The 20,944-nt window shown below is 45.9% G+C and overlaps 1 protein-coding gene across 3 annotated transcripts in view; it reads left to right on the top strand.

Moving 5' to 3' along the window:
* PRKN (parkin RBR E3 ubiquitin protein ligase) overlaps positions 1–19,920 on the top strand; it is a 1,357,610-nt gene extending 1,337,690 nt beyond the window's left edge. For all 3 annotated transcript variants that reach the window (XM_086708284.1, XM_086708283.1, XM_086708285.1), the window contains 2 exons: positions 10,952–11,069; positions 18,124–19,920. In XM_086708284.1, coding sequence (XP_086564410.1) covers positions 10,952–11,069; positions 18,124–18,236 — 231 coding nt within the window. In that variant the 3' untranslated portion in view covers positions 18,237–19,920. The remainder of the gene's footprint in view (positions 1–10,951; positions 11,070–18,123) is intronic.
* Positions 19,921–20,944: the final 1,024 nt, after the last annotated feature.

Here is a 20,944-nt window from a genome sequence, read left to right as displayed (position 1 = left end):
CTGGGGGACTCTGTTCTGCCCAGGAGGAAGGAAGCCCAGGAGTGTAAGGCACCGTGCAATGCTTCCAGGTGATAAGGACAAAGAGAAGGCATCGGCTTCGGCAGCTGGGGCCTCACCCCTGTCCCCTCTGAGAACCATTTCAACAGGCCACGTGGAAGGGAGAGCCAGACAGAAGACAGTGATGGCAGAACAGACAACGGTGCTGAAGGAAGCAGGCGAGTGGGGCTCCGTGGCCGTGGCAGCGGAAGCCAAGGTTTCTCCCTCTTGCCTGTTGGTTGCGAGTAGAAGTACTCCATGACCTCGTCACGGCCTCCAGTCCCCTAGTCCTCTTTGTAGCAGGTGACATCTAGTGATTATAGTCGCAAGAGCGTGAGGGTATGAAATCAGAGAGCTCAGGGTTTACATTCCGATTCTGCTGCTCACAGACTGCGTGACCTCAGGCACGTTCTGCCGTCTCTTGAAGCTGTGGTTTCTTCAGCAGAGACAGTTGATAACAAAACCTGCCTTTTAGGGAGGCTACAATTGCTAACTTAAAGATCGCCATCGGGGTGCCTGGGTGGCTCAGTTGGTTGGGCATCCGACTTTGGCTCAGGTCATGACCTCCCAGCTTGTGAGTTCGAGCCCCATGTTGGGCTCTGTGCTAACAGCTCAGAGCCTGGAGCCTGCTTCGGATTCTGTCTCCATCTCTCTCTCTGCCCATTCCTCTCTCTCTCTCTCTCTCTCTCTCCTCTCTCTCTCTCTCTCACAAATATAAATAAACATTTAAAAAAAAAAAAAAAAAAAGATCACCATTAAGCCCCTGACACAGAGAGCACCCTTCCTGATGCGATAGAAACTGTCACCATTTCTTCTCCAAACCCTTCCCTCCTGGCCTCCAAGATCCCAGAGGAGCCGGCTTCCCTTCCCTCCCCTCTGCACCTGCTCACTGCAGACTGCAAACCCACAACTTCACGGTGTCTCGGCACGACTCCTAACACAGTTTTGTGTTAGCCCACACCGAGTGAAGTCTTCTCCATGCACTCAGCAGAAAAACCAGCAAAGGGACGAGAAAGAGCTGCCTCCATGAGCATTTGAGGAATGGAATGCCCTATTGCTTATTGGGAAAGGACGTTGAAATGCTGTTTCTAAGTTATACACAAACTAGTTAATGCCCTGGGGTGGGGGAAGGGAGGGAAGTAACCTCTGCCACCAAGAAAGGAAGGAAGGAAGGAAGGAAGGAAGGAAGGAAGGAAGGAAGGAAGGAAGAGAAAGAAAGAAGGAAGGAAGGAAAGAAGAAAGAAGAAAGAAAAGAAAAGAAAAGAAAAGAAAAGAAAAGAAAAGAAAAGAAAAAGAAAGAAAAAAAGAAAAATCCTACCTTAGCAATTTTCTACAAGTTAACTTCTAATTTTTCAAGGCTATAAAACACCTGGGCCCTAACCGGCGGTAGGTAGGTAGTCAGAGCGACCTCTCCCAAGAGAGAGCAGACATATCAGAAACTCCTCGAGCATGGAACTAAAAAACATTTCACACAATCCCCATTTGGCCTTGTTGCTAAGGTGCTGGCTAATTCCTCCAGCCCCAGGCTTCCTCCTCTTGGCTCAGATCATTGAACGTGGGCATCTCCACAAGTGTCCTTGGCATCTCGTCTCGCCTGTGCTCCTAAGGCATCCACATAGCTTCAGGCATCTCTCTGAAGAGCGGGCACTGAGATCTCTTGCCCCCACCCCCACCGTGGGTCCCTGGGCTTTCTTCCAACACCTCCAGCTGCCTCCTGGGCCTCTCTACCGGGCTGGCCAGCCAGTGACTGGACACGCCATGTGCCCACAGCTCGTCCTTCCCCCATATCACGTCTTCTTCCCATGCCTCACCCCTCAATCTTATAAGTGTCCCCACTGTCGTGCAAGGTCTGACTGGCCAGTGTCGGTGACAGCTTGCCCCCCTGCCGCCCCGTGTTTCACACCTAAAGCCATCCTCATGCTCCAGATGTGCCTGTGGTTCGGCATTGGCTCCTGAATGACCGCACTGTGGTGGGAACGTGGACGCTCAGGAAGCAAACAGACTTAGGTCTACGTTTCCATCTATATCTCCTTGGGGAGGCGATATAACCTCTCCGGGCTCATTTTCTTCATCTGCAAAATAAGGATAGCATTTGCACTGTATTACCTGTGGGGTTATTACAAGGATTAAAGGTGATAGAAACAATGCGTTTTGCACATAGTAGGTTCTCAACAAATGGCACCTCTCGTTATATAAAAACAACCTGCTTGCTAACCTGCTAATTGTTAATGAACACAACACCCAATGACCTATCATCCAAACCAGGATACTTCTGAGACAGAAGGGCATTTTAATAGTTTTGCTGGGACATTAGATATACACCGGTTTTATCTTAGGTGTTCTGAAAGACAGGTTTTATTACTCAGGAATATGAAGCCCAGCAGATTAGGAAATGACTGCCATGGAAAAGATAGTCCGTTACTCACAGATCCCAAGAGGAGGGCAGGTGACACCCTGCGGGACCACATAGGGAAGCCCCAGGGCTGGTCAGGAGGCACAGGGAGCAGGGGAAACGTGGACAAGAGCTTTTGGTGGTTTCCATGCGAAGCAATGGGTGAGGCAGGGAAAGCGGGCTTTGGATCAGCTCGGTTGAACGATTTCATGAGATCTGGGGTGCAAGAGCCATCCCTAATTGCCTGGTGTGTGGCCCGGGTGTGATTAGGACAGGACACGGTGGCCAGGAGTGTGGGAGCCCAGCAGAGGAGACAGCTGGGGTATGGGCTCCGGATTGGCTGGTTTGCGTATGAGCAGCGTGCTCCCATCTATCTCCAGGAATTAGCTAGCCCTGGGAGGGGTGGTCTCTCGGGTGTCAGCGAGGCCCCAGATGTCAGAGCATCAGAATACAATGACGTCTGATACACAAGGCAAACAAGGCCATATGGTCGCCCTATCAACATGAGAAGTCTGTCCTCTGTGCCCACCCCACCTCCCCTATCGGTGCCGCCCACTGGTCTGCCTAGGGCTTTTCTCCCCCTCGGCGTCTTGGGAAAGTTCCTTTGCAGTAGCCCATGCCTAGCCCAGGCGGTGCCAACCTAACGCTCCAGATCCTAACTGGTCCCTAGAATAAGTAATCAAATTTTCAGTATTTCTAATACTGCAGAAACTGTACACACGTTTAAAATAAGGAAGGGATGTGCTTTCTTCCATGCGCAAAACTCTTCAAAACCCGGAGTCTGTAAAGGAAATGACAAAGCAAAAGCCAGAAGATGAAAACAGAAATTGTTGCTCTGGCGTTTTCCTTTTCCCTCTTCTCCCGTGAATCAAAACCTCCTTACCTACCTCCCAGCCCGCTCAGGTATCCCAGGCGGACTGCCAGATCCAAATCAGTTCAGGCTCACGTGCGAATGGTTACACAAGAAGTATTTTGTTACTCCGGGTGTGAGTTCGCAGTACCCTATCTGGAGGGACCTTGGGCCCGGGATGTTGGATACACAGACGTTTGGGAGCAATCTGTTTTCATATCATGTTACAGTTGTTACAGATAACCTAAAGTATCACTTACACTCATCACAATTTCAGAATAATGGTAACTTTACATCAACCCCTGGATCCTGCTAACTAATGTGTTCCACCCACAAAACCCATACAGCATTACGTCAAAAATTATTATTTTATGGGGCGCCTGGGTGGCGCAGTCGGTTAAGCGCCCGACTTCATCCAGGTCACAATCTCACGGTCCGTGAGTTCGAGCCCCGCGTCGGGCTCTGGGCTGATGGCTCAGAGCCTGGAGCCTGTTTCCGATTCTGTGTCTCCCTCTCTCTCTGCCCCTCCCCCATTCATGCTCTGTCTCTCTCTGTCCCAAAAATGAATAAACGTTGGGAAAAAAAATTATTATTTTATTATTTAATAACCATATTGCAAGATAGCTGGCATCCTCTGAATTTTATATTAGAACATTCTGAGAAGTCCAAAGACTGCCAAAGGGAACCATGGCACAAAAGAGAAAAGTTGAGAAGCCCACTCTAGACCAGGGGCAAGTATGGTAGGTCAAGTAATAGCCCCTCATAGATAGTTGCCTATACCTGACTCACTGACCCCTGGGGATATGGTGCCTTGTCAGAAGGGACTTTGCAAACGCGATTAAGGAGTGAGTCCTAGACAATCAGTGGGTCCAAAGAAGGAAACCTTTCCCAGATGAAGTCAGAGAGATGGGGCAGACGAAGAGGCAGGAGAGATTCGAGCGTGAGAAGGACTCCATCCACCGCTACTATTGACGAAGGGAGCCAAGAACCAGGGGATGCAGGCAGCCTCTGGAAGCTGAGAATGAGTCCCAGTTGACAGCCGGTCAGGAAGCAAGTCCTCAATCCTGCAAATGCTTGCAGCAGAATTCTGCCAATAGTCCTAGGCAATATGTACGTGAATGAACATGGCTGTTCCAATAAAACGTTATCTACAGCACCGTGGCAAACCAGACGTGGCCCATGGGACATTGTTTACCTACCCTTTCTCTAGATTACCGTCGACTTCACATCACTGTGGGTACGGATGTATTTGCAGTCATTTCGGCCACTTTATTTTATACTTTCCGTATCTTTCTATGTTTCTATACTTCCATTTCTTGCCTTCTCTTTGACTTTTCGTTGGTCTGCTGTTTCCATTAATTTTTTCTTGTTTAGAAGCCAAGTGCTTTTTCTCTTTTCTTTTAACGATTACAGTAGAAATGTAAACATATATCAGTGTAACAAAGTCCATGACTCTCAGCCTAAATAACATAAGCACCTTAGAGCCACTTAATCCTTTTTACCTACATGCAATTCTTGTCTAGCATTTTAGTTCTACCTTCGTTTTTTAAAACCAGCCAATGGAACATGATTTTGATAGTTTTGTATAGTCAGTATTTGCTTTGATTTATCCGCATATGACCATTTTCTTTGCTCACAGTTCCTTATTTAAAAAAAAAATTTTTTTTAACTGTCTATTTATTTTTGAGAGGCAGAGAGAGACAGAGCACAAGTGGGAGAGGGGCAGAGAAAGAGAGAGACACAGAACCTGAAGCAGGCTCCAGGCTCTGAGCTGTCAGCACAGAGCCCGACGCGGGGCTCAAACCCACAAACCGTGAGATCATGACCCGAGTTGAAGTCGGAGGCTTAACCAACTGAGCCACCCAGGCGCCCCTGCTCACAGTTCCTTCTTATGATTCAGCTCTTCCTTTGGACTTTATCCTATGTAGCTGTTCCTTTAGTGAAGGTCTGTTGGTGAGAAATCCCTGTATCTTACGTCTCTAAGTATTTTTATTAATGTTCACTTTGAAAATTAATTTTGCCTGTAGAAGATTCTAAGTAGGCTGACGTTCTCTCAGTACTTTGAAGACATTCTATTACTGTCTGCTGGCATCCAGGGGTCAAGAAATCAGCTGTCAGAATAACTGTTACTTTGTAGATAATCTGTTTTCTTTCCCACTCTGTGTACAAACACTTCTCCTATTTCTCTGTGTCTAGAACTCTAGAGAAGTGTTCTACCTTTTCACTGTCCGCACTGACTCTCACTCTGCTTTTCACGTTTTGTACTGATTGCCCTCTGATCTGCAGTCTGGGTTATTTCTTCAGTTTATCTTCCGGTTCATGAGTTACCCCACATTTATGTCTAATTTGCTATGTAATTCATCAAGTGAGTTTCTAATTCTAATCATTAGTTTCTTTGTGTTCAGAAAGAAATGCACGAAACAAAGAAGTATGTGTCTTTTCCAAATGTGCCTGGTTAATCATGATAGTCTCTGATGCCTTTACCACACTTTGTATCCTTTAGGTGTTTTAGCATATCAAATATATTTATTTTGTATTCTGTATCTGATTGTTCCAGTATCCACACCTTTGTTGGTCAGGTTCTTCAGTTTTATATTTCTGTCACTTTCACTCATGATAGTTTGTTTTCTCCTATAGTTGCAACTTTTTTGTGTGATCTCAGGCTTTTTGGAATTTTATTTGCATGATTTTGTTTTTGAAGTTTGGCTTTTTAAAGTGCATTAATCTAGGGGCATCTGGGTGGCTCAGTCAGTTAAGCGTCCGACTTCAGCTCAGGTCATGATCTCTCAGTCGATGGGTTCGAGCCCCACGTCAGGCTCTGTGCTGACAGCTCAGAGCCTGGAGCCTGCTTCAGTTTCTGTGTCTCCCTCTCTCTCTGTCCCTTCCCTACTTCTCTGTCTCCCTCTCTCTCAAAAACAAATAAACATTTAAAAAATTTTTAAGTAAATAAATGAAGTGCAGGGGCGCCTGGGTGGCTCAGTCGGTTAAGCGTCCGACTTCGGCTCAGGTCACGATCTCACGGTCCGTGAGTTCGAGCCCCGTGTCGGGCTCTGGGCTGATGGCTCAGAGCCTGGAGCCTGCTTCCAATTCTGTGTCTCCCTCTCTCTCTGCCCCTCCCCCGTTCATGCTCTGTCTCTCTCTCTCTCAAAAATAAATAAACGTTAAAAAAAATTAAAAAATAATAATAAATGAAGTGCAGTACTCTATGGAAAATAGTTCTGCTTCAGCCAGGTTCATGGGTATGCTACCAGAGCATTCTGAGTATTTCAAATTAACTTCTTGGCTTGGGTTCTTTTTTTCAGGTAATCAGGTAGTATGCATTCTTTTCACAAAACCTTGGGTGTAAGGCTTGGTGGTTAGGAATTCTCAAACTTTGTCTCCCCAACCCGCCTCACCATAAGGCTGAGACCAGCACATAGCTTTATTAATTCTTTACCAATTCTCTCTTCTGGGAAGATTTTTTTCCCATCAGCTGAGGATATCACCCCTCCGGAGTCTAGGTTGTGTGTGTGTAATGGGAAAATTTGATTCCACCTTCCACCCTGCTCCGGTCCAGGTTTTGTCCGGTCTATACTCTCGGGGCCTGTAAAGACCCAGCTCTGGGCACCCTGAGACAAAGAATACAGCCCCATAGCAAACCCCAGATTCCTCCCTCCTTTACCCAAGAGGATTTTCTCTTTCTTTTTTAAATTTTTTTTTTCAACGTTTCTTATTTATTTTGGGGACAGAGAGAGACAGAGCATGAACGGGGGAGGGGCAGAGAGAGAGGGAGACACAGAATTGGAAACAGGCTCCAGGCTCCGAGCCATCAGCCCAGAGCCCGACGCGGGGCTCGAACTCACGGACCGCGAGATCGTGACCTGGCTGAAGTCGGACGCTCAACCGACTGCGCCACCCAGGCGCCCCTCTCTTTCTTTTTTTAAATTTCTTTAATGCTTATTTATTTTTGAGAGACAGAGTACGAGCAGAGGAGGGGAGACACAGAATCCAGAGAAGGTTCCAGGCTCTGAGCTGTCAGCACAGAGCCCGACACGGGGCTTGAACTCAAGAACCGCGAGATGATGACCTGAGCCAAAGTCAGATGCTCAACCGACTGAGCCACCTGGGCACCCCCATTTATTTTTAACTTCTTAAAATTTCTCTTTCTTATTCTAGCCATCAGGGATTTCCTGTATTCTCCCACCAGATCAGCCATGCATTAGGTAAAGATTTTTCTTCCATATTTCATCCATCATTTTTAGGTGCATAGACCTGAGAAGAATTGCACTTATTGTACAGCGAGCCATATTGCTGAAAAGAATTTTGAAATTAGTTTTTACTAAGTAGAACTATGTATTTCTCTGATCTATATGCCCCCGCACACAATTTTACAGCATCATGTTAGAGGCACGAGCTCCCGGACCTTAAAAAAGAAAATCTTGGAGCATATGGTTAGGGGATGTTTGCTATGTATCACTGAGGATTAGGCCCACAGGTGAATCTGAGCTGACTGGAAGATGTGTACTTAAGATACAAACCTACTTACTAAATCTTGCAACTGCTGTCATCAACCACAGCTTTATCACCCTGCACTCTTGGCCAGAGTCATCATTAAATCATCCCGGGGCCAAAGGAAGTTCTCAGTACCTGTGGTTATTCTTAGCCAGTAAACTTACTCTGTTTTATCCTAACAAAGTATTGACAAATCACATGACACCCTCTGAGTTATAAAGGAGGCCTCCTTTGTGAATGGGATAGCTAATTCACAGAAAGAAATTTGCTTCACTGCAAGGCCGTCATTAGGATGCACCCCACGTGCCCCACCGGCTTCTTGGGGCCTTATCCCTGGATGCTTATCGTGTTAGTGTCATTCCTTCATTACTCAGCCGAAACATCGCAAGTGCCTACCAGGTGCCAGGCAGATCCTGGTCGTGGGAGGAAGATACCAACGTGATCCTGGCCCTGGACAAATTCGCTTTCTATTGGAAACAACAGAAACGTACATGCGAATTACAGTAAAAACCACTAAATGCTGCAAGTTAGGTACAAACATAGTTATTTACCTCAGAATACATCATTTTTTTTGAGATGTTATTGAAATATAACATTATATTAGTTTCAGGTGCACAGCATAATGATTTGATATATAGACAGAGAAATGATTACCACGAGTTTAGTTACCATCCATCACCATACGTAGACAATTCTTTTTCTTCTCCCAAGAGCTTTTAAGATCCGCTCTCTTAGCAAGTTTCAAATATATAATACAGTATTGTTAACTATAGTCATCATGCTGGACATGACATCCCCAGGATTCATTTATTTGATAACTGAAAGTTTGTCCCTTGTGACCCCCTTGACTTACCTCTCTCCCGAACCCCGCCCCTGGCCACTGGCAGTCCATTCCCTGTAGCCGCGAGTTCAAGTTCAGGTTCCACATACAAGTGACATCACATGGTATTTGTCTTTCTCTTGGACTTATTTCACTGAGCATAATGCCTCCAGGGTGTATCTGTGTGGTCACAAGTGGCGGCACACTATCTAACCACAGCCGCTGCACGAGTTTACATCCCCACCAACGGTGCCCAAGGCTCCCTTTTCTCCACATCCTCGCCAACGCTTGGGATCTCTTATCTGTTTGCAATAGCCATTCTACCAAGTGTGAGGTAAATAGCTCACGGTGGCTTTGATTTGTATTTTCCTGGTGATTCGTGATGTGGAGCACCTTTTTACCGTGCCTTCTTTGGAAAAATGTCTGTTCTGATCCTCTGCCCATTTTTTTTTCCTCAGATTTCTTGGGTTTTTTTTGCTATTGAATTCTAGGAGCCTCATATACAGTTTGGATATTAACCTCTTATCAGATATCTGATTTGCAAATATTTTACCCCATTTCATTCCGCTGAACGTTTCCTTTGCTGTGCAGAAGCCTTTTAGTTTGACAGAGTCCCCCTTGTTTATTTTTGCTTTTGTTGCCTTTACTTTTGGTGTCTTTATTAAGACTGAAACACTTTAACATTTCAAAAGTATTTTGAATGTGACAGTGAATGGCTGGACGTTGGATTCGAACGTGGGACGTAGGGTTCTACTCCCCAGACGTGGCGTCTTAGATCCAAGTGCCTCCCTGCACCGGGGCCATAAGAGGATGACTACCTACTAGCTCTTGCCTTCATGCTCACCACCTAGAAAACCTGCCACCTGCCACTCATGATGGTGCTGGGCAGAGTTTGATGCTCAAAGCACAGTGTCATGGGCGAGGAACTTGTGTGTGAGCACCTCTGGTTTGAGTTCCCATCTTTCAGGTTTTCCAAATTTTTGCATTTGAGAGGCACTGATGCTGCTGCATAAGTGTAAGCATCTGAACTTGGCACCTGACCTTTGTCACTCAGAGGGCTCATCTGTGAGTTTGTTAACTTATTAGACACCGCACCGTTTCCTCTAGGTTATTATGACAAGCAACTGAAATGATGGGAGTCAACGTGTAAAAACGAGTGTTATGAATTTGTTGAGTATTATCATTATCATTATTATTAGAGTAATATCAGAGTGTTAGAGCATGTTTTGGTATTTGATTTCTTACCTACTTTATATTTAAAGTTAGTAAGGAGTTAATTTTCGTAGTTTCTTAATGTAAATTAGCTCTGGGAATATATTAAAATAATTATTACAAGTTAACCAAATGACTTGAATGCTCACAAAAAAATTTGCTTAGATGCTATAGAAGCCAAAATGGAAGGATTCTATTTGGATTAACATGTTGAAATATTTTAGATATAGACCGTGTCTTGTACTGAATATACACGTGTCTTGTACTGAATCCAAAAATGTACCAATCCACGGGGTGCCTGGGTGGCTCCGTCGGTTAAGCGTCCAATTCTTGGTTTCAGCTCTGGTCACGATCTCGTGGTTCGTGAGATCGAGCCCCAAGTTGGGCTCTATGCTAACAACACAGAGCCTGCTTGGGATTCTCTGTCTCCCTCTCTCTCTCCCCCTCCCCTGCTCTCTCTTTCTCTCTCTCTCAAAATAAATAAACACTTTTTAAAACGTACCAATTCTTTTTCTGCACACGTCATCCAATATCGAAGTAAGCGGGAAAGACAGCAGTGTCTGAGTGATTAGACAGGAGCAGAATGAATGTCTGCAGTGGTTGCATGAAACGCCCCCTCCTCCTGTGCTGAGGGTCGGGGATGACTCAGTCTTCTGCGTGAATAGTGTTTGCAAACATTTCTGAGAGCTCGCCGTGCGATAGACCCCGAGGTAATTCATAACATCACTTCACGACACATGTCAGATACTAGTCCCACGCCTTCAAAGAAACACACTCTGTGCTTGAGACCCCCAAAGGCACTAGGCATTTTTTTACTTCCATCTAAGAGATGAGACCTTTCAGAGAGGTGAAGGGGCATCTCAGAGTCACCCACCTGGCTGCGGCTGGGACGGGAGCCCGGGCAGATGTCCCCTGAGCCCAGAGTCCTCACATGGGCTGTTCCCGGCTCTCTCTGCATCCCCAGCCACGTCAACTTTGAGAGAAGTATATCCCATCCATGTCAAACCTTGTCCACCACTTGCCAAGTGACTTTGTGTTTGTGCTGCCTGAAGACACTTCTGTCTCGAAGAAGTTCCCATATCGGTGTTTCAAGGAACCTCAACCCTGACATAAAGATCCGAATTTCAACTCTTTTTGTCTTTATTCGAAGGCCTACAGAGTTGACGAGAAGGCCGCGGAACAAGCTCGGTGGGAAGAGGCCTCTAAAGAAACAATCAAGAAAACCACCAAGCCCTGTCCCCGTTGCCATGTGCCAGTTGAAAAAAATGGTGAGTCTGGGCTACGGAAAAAGTGAGGATTTGGTGAGCTTCTTGGAGAACATGAGCTGCGTGGTTATAACAGCCAGGAATTCTAGGAGGATGTGTAACTGAATAATAGTTCAGCACTCAGGGAATTTGGAACCGTTGGCCAGAGTGCAAATCTCTCCACTGTCCCACATCAAGTCTCTTAACTGCCTAAGCCCACGGTCCTCCTCTGTCAAATAGAGATGAAAATAGAAGCTGTCCCCCAATAGTAGAAGCATGAGACGTCATGCAGGGCAGATACTCGGCCAAGTACCTGGCATAGAGAAAGCACTCCATAAACCCTAATTACCCTTATTATTATTTATTATTAATAATATTAGGCACTTTGTATCTGGTAAGTTGTCTACTATATATATATATATATATATATATATATATATATAACCTTGGACTGTGAGTAACTTGTTCTGCTAGTGTTCCACAAGATGAGCAAATATTTCTAATAAAGTTTAGCTTGATAGGTGAGCGATATCTTTTGCAATACGAGTCGTACGTGATGCCGAATGTCACATGATCACAACTGAGCCAATGGTTCTTAAAATTCACTTTGATACACAAGTGCTTTGAATTAAAAGTATGTTTCGGAATGAATTATGCTTGCAAACCAAGGTTTTACTATATATATATATTTTTAAAATATATATATATATTTTTTAAATATATATATATATTTCCTAGTCCAGTATTTCTCACTGTATCCCCCATAGTATTCTGGTGTCTAGAGACACTCAGTGGGGAAAGGGGGAATGTCACCATGCCAAATACATTTGCCAGGTCATTCCTACTAGAGCCCCCTCTTGGATAATACCAACAACACAATTAACTTGTATTGAGCATTTGTTCTATGCTTGTTCTAGGTTCCTTACAATTATCACATCATTTAGCCCTCACAGGACTCGCATAAGGAAGCTATTCTTATTATCCCCGCTCACAATATACATTGGCAATCCAGACTTCCTTCTGTAAAAGAAATCTGTTTAATTTTGTTTAATGGACAGGTTCCCACTTCTTTTGGCCATGATATTCTTTTTTTCCTCCTCACACCCATTTGTGTACCTTTCAATGGCAGCACACACTCTGGGCTCTGATGTCCCCATCCCTGCTGTGGGACATTTAGTCCTCGACGTTACTACGACACTTGCCCCCTTTATTAGAGTATCCTTCACGTGAATCTGTTTCTCAGTAGAGGTATTCCTTTGGCCTTCTACCAACTACTCTCTAAATTTTGAGAACGTGAACTGAAACTTTGGGGATGCCGCTGGATTAGCTGACATTAACCGCAGGCGGTCTTTTAGGAGCCCACAGTTGTGCCCTGGTTTGCGTGAGTCAACAGGCTTAGAATCACAGGGGCCACACTCGAACGGTTCTCTCCCTGACGATGCTCCAAACCCAAGGCATCAACTCCCAAGAGGGGCTGCTCTTCCTTCCTTACACACCCAGTCACACCCGTGCCTCCTCATAAATGCTGGAGGCCACCGTGCCTACGGGGACACTGGGGAGAGCTGGCAGACGGAAGGACCGCCCTTCCTGATCCCGTCCTAATGGACAAGTGACCCCTGTCATACGCTGTAGGACACGGAGGGAGGCCCGCTCAGCTCTGCGATGCTGTGTCTACACTTGCAGCTGCGGTGTTATTCTCTTCCTGAGTGTGCCCTGCTCCCACGATCGCGTGGCGGTCCTGTTGCCTGCCGGCCATCGTTGCACAACCCGCCCCTGCTCTGCGGCATTCAGTCTATATTCGGAGTTGTACTATGGGCCGCCCCGTTCGCGGTCAGTCTGATACCCCGCAGCAGCCAGTGGGGTACCTGCCGCCGTCAGTCCTGGATGTGCCGGCCAGCTTAAAGCCATCACGGCCCCCGGAGCCCGTCCTAAGTGTCAGACACCTCTGCGTGGGTGAGGTAGGGGCGGCAGCCCTGCCCGATGAGAAGTAAAACGAAGCACCAGGTACACTTTTCCCACGCTCTCCCCACTAAGCATGAGCGGCACCTGCCCGGCAGGCCTCTAACGACTGGCTCGCCGTGGCGTGAAGCCCGGCAGTCTGGAGGTGCGCCCCCGGCCCCCCTTTCCTCAGTCATGCCCTTTAGGAGGTCTTTATTCTTGCAAAGGGGAGAGTGCGAGCACATCCCAGAGCGGCAGGAACGGGGCTCAGTTCAGGCCAGGTCCCCTACGGAGTCAGTGGTCTCCTGGCAACAAATAGATCCGCGTGCGCCGTGAGCCGCTGTTCTCCTCCGTGCGCTGGGTTGTGCCCTGGGTTGACACTCCAGTGCGCACAGAGGACGTCAGCGGAACCAGGGGCAAGACCTCTTCCGGTCCTCACCGCTGGAGCGGTGATGCAGTGTAGACAACCTGAGGTCAGAGGAGACGCAGAGACCCTTCACCAACGCTCACTTCACGATGCAAGTTCAGTAGCGAGACACCGTTCTGTTATCACCAAAGGTCAGGAGACTTGTCTGTCTGTCCCCCAGGCCCAGAAGAGTCCTGACAGATATCTGTTGAATTAACAAGTAGCTAGTAAATACATGAACAGATATTTTATATAAAATATGAGAGAGAGAGCAAGCTAGCAGAGCGCAAAAGCCTGAGGGCTAAGAGTTGTCTTCCCGGAGGGGCGCCTGGGGGCTCAGTGGGTTAAGCATCCGGCTTCCGCTCAGGTCGTGATCTCACGGTTTCTGAGTTCAAGCCCCGCGTGGGGCTCACTGCCATCAGCACGAAGCCTGCTTTGGATCCTCTGTCCCCCTCTGTCTCTGCCTCTCTCTCTCTCTCTTTCAAAAACAAAGTAAAAATTATTTATTTATTTTATTTTTATTTTTTTAACATTTATTTATTTTTGAGACAGAGAGAGAGCATGAACAGGGGAGGGTCAGAGAGAGGGAGACACAGAATCTGAAACAGGCCCCAGGCTCTGAGCTGTCAGCACAGAGCCCGATGCAGGGCTCAAACCCACGGACCGCAAGATCATGACCTGAGCCCAAGTCGGATGCTTAACCGACTGAGCCACCCAGGCGCCCCTAAAAATTATTTTAAAAAAGGTTTCCCAATCCACCATTTTTTTGAAATAGCGTGACTTAGTATAAATGGAAAGCACTGATTTTTCACCTATAGATTTTTAACCTATGAACAGAAAAGTTGAGACTTTAAACTTATTAATGATAGTCTCCACTGATTTCAAGCATGCAGCAGAGATACATGTGAGCTCTATGGGCCAGAAAAGCTCGTTTCATGATCTCGTCCTCAAAGTAAATTCATGATCTATTTCATGGTCATCTGAATCCCAGAAAGTAGTTCTTCGTGCAGCAAAGACGTAATGAAAATGAGGCTCATTTCCATCTTAAACATAGGCTAAGCCTGCACTTCCTCCCGCAGCCTTCCACCTCGGAAAGTGGCTTCCTTCATTTCTGCCTCAAACAGATGAGATTCCAGTCCCATTCTCTGATCAAAAAGTGCCAGGATGTTCAAGAACTTCTCCTCTGTCATTAAACCTAATGAAAGAGTGGCTGGCCCTAGCCATGGGGCTGACGGGGCATAGGCTGGGCTTTTCATGGTTTGAGCATCAGTCGGTGGATAGAATTCTCTATGAGGGAAGCCATGTTTTCTTCATTCAAATGCCCTCAAAGTCACGTGAAGTTGTCAGCTTCTTGCTCACATTTACTTTTAAGTTGGCAAAGCTTTGGGGCACCTGGGTGGCTCAGTTGGTTAGGCATCCAACTCCTGGTTTCAGCTCAGGTCATGATCTCACCATTTGTCAGATGGAGCCCCAAGTCAGGCTCTAGGCTGATAGCTCAGAACCTGTTTCAGATTCTCCCTCTCCCTCTCTCTCTACCCCTGCCCCACTCTGGTATGCTTGTGCTCTCTGTCTCTCAAAAGAAATAAATACACTTTCAAAGAGAAGCTATGACCCAGCAATCGCACTGCTAGGAATCTACCGAAGGGACACAGGAGTGCTGATGCATAGGGGCACCTGTACCCCAGTGTTTATAGCAGCACTTTCAACAGTAGCCAAATTATGGAAAGAGCCTAACTGTCCATCAACTGATAAACGGATAAAGGTGTGGTTTATATATACAATGGAATATTACCTGGCAATGAGAAAGAATGAAATCCTGCCATTTGTAGCAACATGGATGGAACTGGAGGGTATTATGCTAAGTGAAATAAGTCAGTCAGAGAAAGACAGATACCATATGTTTTCATTCATATGTGGATCTTGAGAAACTTAACAGAAGACCGTGGGGGAGGGGAAGGGGAAAAAAATAGTTACAAACAGAGAGGGAGGGAGGCAAACCATGAGACTCTTAAATACAGAGAACTAAGGGAAGATGGGGTTGGGGGAGAGGGGAAAGTGGGTGATGGGCAGGGAGGAGGGCACTTGTTGGGATGAGCACTGGGTGTTGTATGGAAACCAATTTGACAATAAATATATTTTAAAAAATAAAAAAAATAGACATTACAAAATGATTTTTAAAAATAATAAAAATAGGGGCGCCTGGGTGGCGCAGTCGGTTAAGCGTCCGACTTCAGCCAGGTCACGATCTCGCGGTCCGTGAGTTCGAGCCCCGCGTCAGGCTCTGGGCTGATGGCTCAGAGCCTGGAGCCTGTTTCCGATTCTGTGTCTCCCTCTCTCTCTGCCCCTCCCCCGTTCATGCTCTGTCTCTCTCTGTCCCAAAAATAAATAAACGTTGAAAAAAAAAATTTAAAAATAATAAAAATAAATACAAAAAAAAGAAGTTGGCAGAGTTTTTAGAATTAGAGTCCCTGATTCTTCTCCATATTATGAGATCTAGCATACTGCCTTGCATATATTAAGCACCAAGGTGGAAAAGAAAGTTAATAACATGAATATTCTTTCTTCCTATTTCCTTTCTTCTTATTCTACAGAGCCATTATGTTTCTAGTTTCTGTAACGAAATCTCATTTGTAATGTTAGTATTCCATACCCGTGAAAATTTGGTATAGTAGGAAAACATTATATTATTTATATCATAAATGTACAGTCATTAAATATGTGTGGAAAATTACACAGTCCTGCCAATGTGTAATCCTAAATGAGAAATATTAAGATGAAAGTATCATAGGTGAGTTTTTCCCCTGATTTTCTGCATATTTATAATTTTTTTTAAATTTTTTTTCAATATATGAAATTTATTGTCAAACTGGTTTCCATACAATACCCAGTGCTCATCCCAAAAGGTGCCCTCCTCAACACCCATCCCCCACCCTCCCCTCCCTCCCACCCCTAAATGATCTTTAAAACAAACCAAAAGGAAGTTGGAAAAGTATGGGATTTTAAATGCCCTTAAATTATCCTAAAACAAATTCCTTCAGTTACATATTCATAAATATTTTAAATCGGTGGAAGTTCTTATGCCAAGGTTTCTAATAATAAAAATGAGACAGTACTGAAGCAATTACCTAGAAAATTTGGCAAGAAAAAAAATGACTTAACAAGATAATTGGTAAAATTGAATAATAGAGCACATCCAATGTTATATCGAGTTCAAGCAAAGAACTGCTTTTGCCTGAATTATCTAGGAAATTCGATCAGAAGCCATTCTCTACATGTAACTTCACACGAGTAACTCCCTCTGCACTCCACCGCAGACTTGATGTCTGAGCCCCAGAAGCAAATAAGAAATGAATTTAACAAGTGTGGGAAGGGGCGGAATCCCAAAGTGAATCCCCGAATAAGGGACCTTTCATCTCATGCGGCGAAGGCCCTGTTCCGTGAAAGAACAACAGATCCTGGTTAAATCTCAGACTTTGCCGTTTAAAAGTCCTTGGCCTTAAGAAAATTCTAGAACAGGGTAACACTGCTCTCTCACAAAGTGCTTTTGAGGAGTGAATGAGGTAGTACATGCAGCGCCCCCACTTCTCCCCGTCTGCTCACCCTAAATAAAAGTTTGAATCGCATTAAGGGCTGCAATCCCTATGAGATACTTTCAATACTGCTGTCCCAACTCCTGTTTCAAGCCAAGTTATATTATATATTCCATATTAAGTTGCTAAGTATATTAACATCTATTTAAAACATCAACCTTGATATATATTTCAGTAAGGAATTGACCCCGTTTGTGAAACACAAGGCATTTGTCTCTAAGTCCCATTTCGGGAGAAGTAAATAAAGTCAGATTTATAAATAAAATTAGTCCTAGATGAGGATGGCATGTTTCACCCTCACTCCTTTTTTTTTTTTTTTAATTTTTATTTGGGGGGGGGAGGGGCAGAGAGATAGGGAGACACAGAATCCGAAGCAGGCTCCAGGCTCTGAGCTGTCAGCACAGAGCTGGACGCGGAGCTCGACCCCATGGACCGTGTGATCATGACCTGAGCCGAAGTAGGAACCCTTAACCCACTGAACCACCCAGGCGCCCCTCATCTTCACTCCTTTCTTGATGAAGGTCATTAACTGCACAACTTCCAGGGAGCTTTCCAACGGGTTTGCCTCAGTCCACATTCTGCCCTTGGATTGCTTGAGACATTCCCTTAGAAACCCTTTTCTTTTTTTTTTTTTTCTTTTTTTTTTTTTTTTTAAGTTTATTTATTTACAGGGCGCCTGAGTGGCTCAGTCGGTTAAGTGGCAGACTTCAGCTCAGGTCATGATCTCGGGGTTGGTGAGGTCCAGCCCCACCGTCAGCTCGGAGCCTGGAGCCTGCTTTGGATTCAGTGACTCCCTCTCTCTCTCTGCCTCTCCCCTGCTCGTGCTCTCTCTCTCTCTCTCTCTCTCTCAAAATAAATAAACATTTTTAAAAATTGTAAGTTTATTTATTTTTGAGAGAGAGAGAGTGAGCAGGGGAGGGGCAGAGAGGGGGGGAGAGAGAATCCCAAGCAGGCTGTGCGCGGACAGCGCCGATGTGGGGCTCGAACTCACCAACCGCGAGATCATGACCTGAGCCGAAACCAAGAGTGGGACGCTTAACCAACTGAGCCACCCAGGTGAGCCAGAAGGCATTTCTAGACCGGGGTGCCGGTGCGGGAAGTGGTGTCGTCCAGGCGTTCACCTGTGTCCTTTGCCCGCCCGCAGGAGGATGCATGCACATGAAGTGCCCGCAGCCCCAGTGCCGTCTGGAGTGGTGCTGGGCCTGCAGCTGCGAGTGGAACCGCGCCTGCATGGGGGACCACTGGTTCGACGTGTAGCTGCAGCCCTGCGCGCGCCCCCTGCCGGCCGGCTCGGAAAGGCGCGCGAGTCCCGCCATGCCCTGGTCTTCTGTCTCCAAATGCTCTCTCTCTCTCTCTCTCTCTCCCTCTCTCTCTCTCTCACACGCACACGCAGCCCTCAAGGTCCTTCCAAAACTACAAAAACAAAGTCAGAGGAGAAGCTCCTCGCATCTCTTGCTTTGTGCCCATGAAAAAGAGCGAGAAGTATTCTCAGGCCTCAGCAATACGCACAACCCAGAGCAGAGGTGAAAGTGCGGTTCCGCTTTTTTGTGTGGATGGCCATTCCCGCGTCATTTCGAGTCAGGCTAGACACGTACATAGAGATTCCTCAGGTTTTTTTCATTTCTCGCATTTTACCTTCAGCAACGACTGGGTGAGTTCTCTGTAAGACTGACCGCGACGGATTCTGAGCACTGTACTCACTTTAAGAGCAATGTTCTCATTTAAGGTTTCAGAGAGCATCTGTTCCCGAAGAACCACAGGCAATAGTCAAGACTGCCTTTATCCCCAAGAATCCTACTATATATATATATAACATTGACGGAACATCAACTAATCGGCTTGTCAACTAGTGAGAAATTATGAAAGCTGATTTGAATGTTGAATGATTAAATTCCAGGAGAGAAATCAAAACTCCATGTATTTTCATTCTATTTCATTATTCGCGACTTTAGAAAGAACTTGTTTTTTCTGAAAATAATTACAAAGTCTATAATTCGGCCTCAGACATTCATTTTGCGGCTTGGAGAACAAGCTAGTACCTTTGGCTTCGCTGTAAATTTAATGGATAAGGGGCCCAGAGGGGAGACATTTTTATAAATGGCTTTATAATGGTTCTCAATGGTAACAAAAGTGCAGAGTATTAAAGCAGGATCTTTAAAGAAGGAGCATTTCCGGGGCTATGGAAATGAGGCCAAACCTGATTCTGCACCACAGGAGTTTAAGCTGTCTCTGCACCTGCTCCGCGCCCCCATCTGCACACCCCAGGGGCTCTGCCTACCCAGTGGGTTACTCCAGGGAGAGCCCTTTTCTCTAGGACAGTACAGTGACACCAGAAGGTTTCCTCACATTGACATGAATCGAAATGGAGCCTTCACCAAGTTTTTGTCTTTTTTTTTTTTTTGAGGCATCCACAACACATCAAAAAGAGATATGTTTCACTAAATGCAACAAACCTCGTTTCCTACAGCACACCCTACAGATGAAAACGTATAAGCACCGTCGTTTGTTCTCATTGTCTGTCTTCTCAGGGACAATCGTGACCACAGCATAATGAGTTTCACTAGCCCATGGGGTCCTCTTTGGATGTAGGGCACCTGGAAATGATCAAATCGGTAGCAAGGCTTCTCTTTGTAGACATAGCACCAGAAATCCTTGCTAGGGAGAGAGAGGGAATGACCTCAGAATATTTCCCAAGGACCTCCGTCCCTCTTTCCCTAACCATCCATCCAGGGGCAGTCCTGCCTGATCTCCCTCTTCTCTCAGAGGCTAGACCTGGGACAAGATGGGGTGTGGCAGCCACAGTGGCATTAATAGCCTCATTTGGCTTCGCTCTGTCAGAAAATCCAGCCTCCCCAACGTGACCCCAAAGCTTCCAGACTCCTGTCAGGAAGCCCTTAAGATCACAGAGAGGTCCTGGAGAGCCATTATCTGTGAGTGTGAGCCCACGTGTCCCAGTATCAGTGATCAGTCCAAAACCCACTCAGGGACTGACTGCACAGTACTGACAATCCCAGTAAGTAGCAGCTTCTTACAGTGACCCAAAGTGACAAATCCGATGGCTCCCTCTGTCATGTGGAGCACCCAGTATTTTATATCCACTATAGTTTTGGGGTTTAGCGATACTGTCGTTTTTGCTTCCTCCCAAGCTTGCATGGTGTGTTGGATGTGTGAAGCCCGAACAAGGGTTGCTCTCATGGGTTCGGGCACCGTAGAAGTTTCTAGGTCTCTGCTCCTTTCCTGGTGGTGGTCTCTTTTATTTTTTCTCCCAGAGGAGGACACTGAAACAAGTTAAAGAAAAAACAGCGTCTGTAAATGAATATGAATCACAAACCACTACAAATGAACGTGTTTGAGCATGAATGCTGTAACCAAATGTGAATGTATCAAAAAAGTAGAAATAGAATCTTTGCGGAAGAATTTTTCTCTCTGAAATGTGTAAAGGAATATTTGACAACTAAATCTAAGGTTGTACTCAACTTATCAATAAAAGCATCAAAAAAGCTGTTGAGTCCCTCTCTGAAGATATATTTCCAATAAATGCTGAAGGCGTGGGAGGGAAGCACAGGACACCTCGCTCCGGGAGCCTCCCCCGTGGCCTGAAGGGATCGCCTCGTCAAGCAATGGCCATTTTTATGGCCATCAGTTAAAAATCTAACGGTTACTTTCCTGCCTTATCAGCAAACTTTTCTAACAAATGCCCAAAACAGAAGTTTGAGTCAGGAAAAACCACAAGGAGTTTCTCTGTAGTGTCATTTCAGAAAAGCTCAGTGACCTTGCGTCGCTGTTGACGTGGGTGTGTTGACACCGCATTTCTTTAGAACTATTTCAGTGGCTGTGAGTTGACAATGAGTCTGTGTTTGAGCAATCTGGAATGGAACATTCTTGGAGAGCTCCTATACATATAGCAGGCAAGCCACACACCATGAGGGCCCATTGGTACCAAGCACCACAGGAAACGCTCTGAA

The sequence above is a fragment of the Puma concolor genome, chromosome B2 (assembly GCF_028749965.1).
Source record: "Puma concolor isolate L17-30 chromosome B2, mPumCon1.1.hap2, whole genome shotgun sequence".
Lineage (NCBI taxonomy): Eukaryota > Metazoa > Chordata > Mammalia > Carnivora > Felidae > Puma > Puma concolor.
Note: the sequence above shows the minus strand (reverse complement) of the source record. Positions and strands in the feature narration are given on the sequence as shown.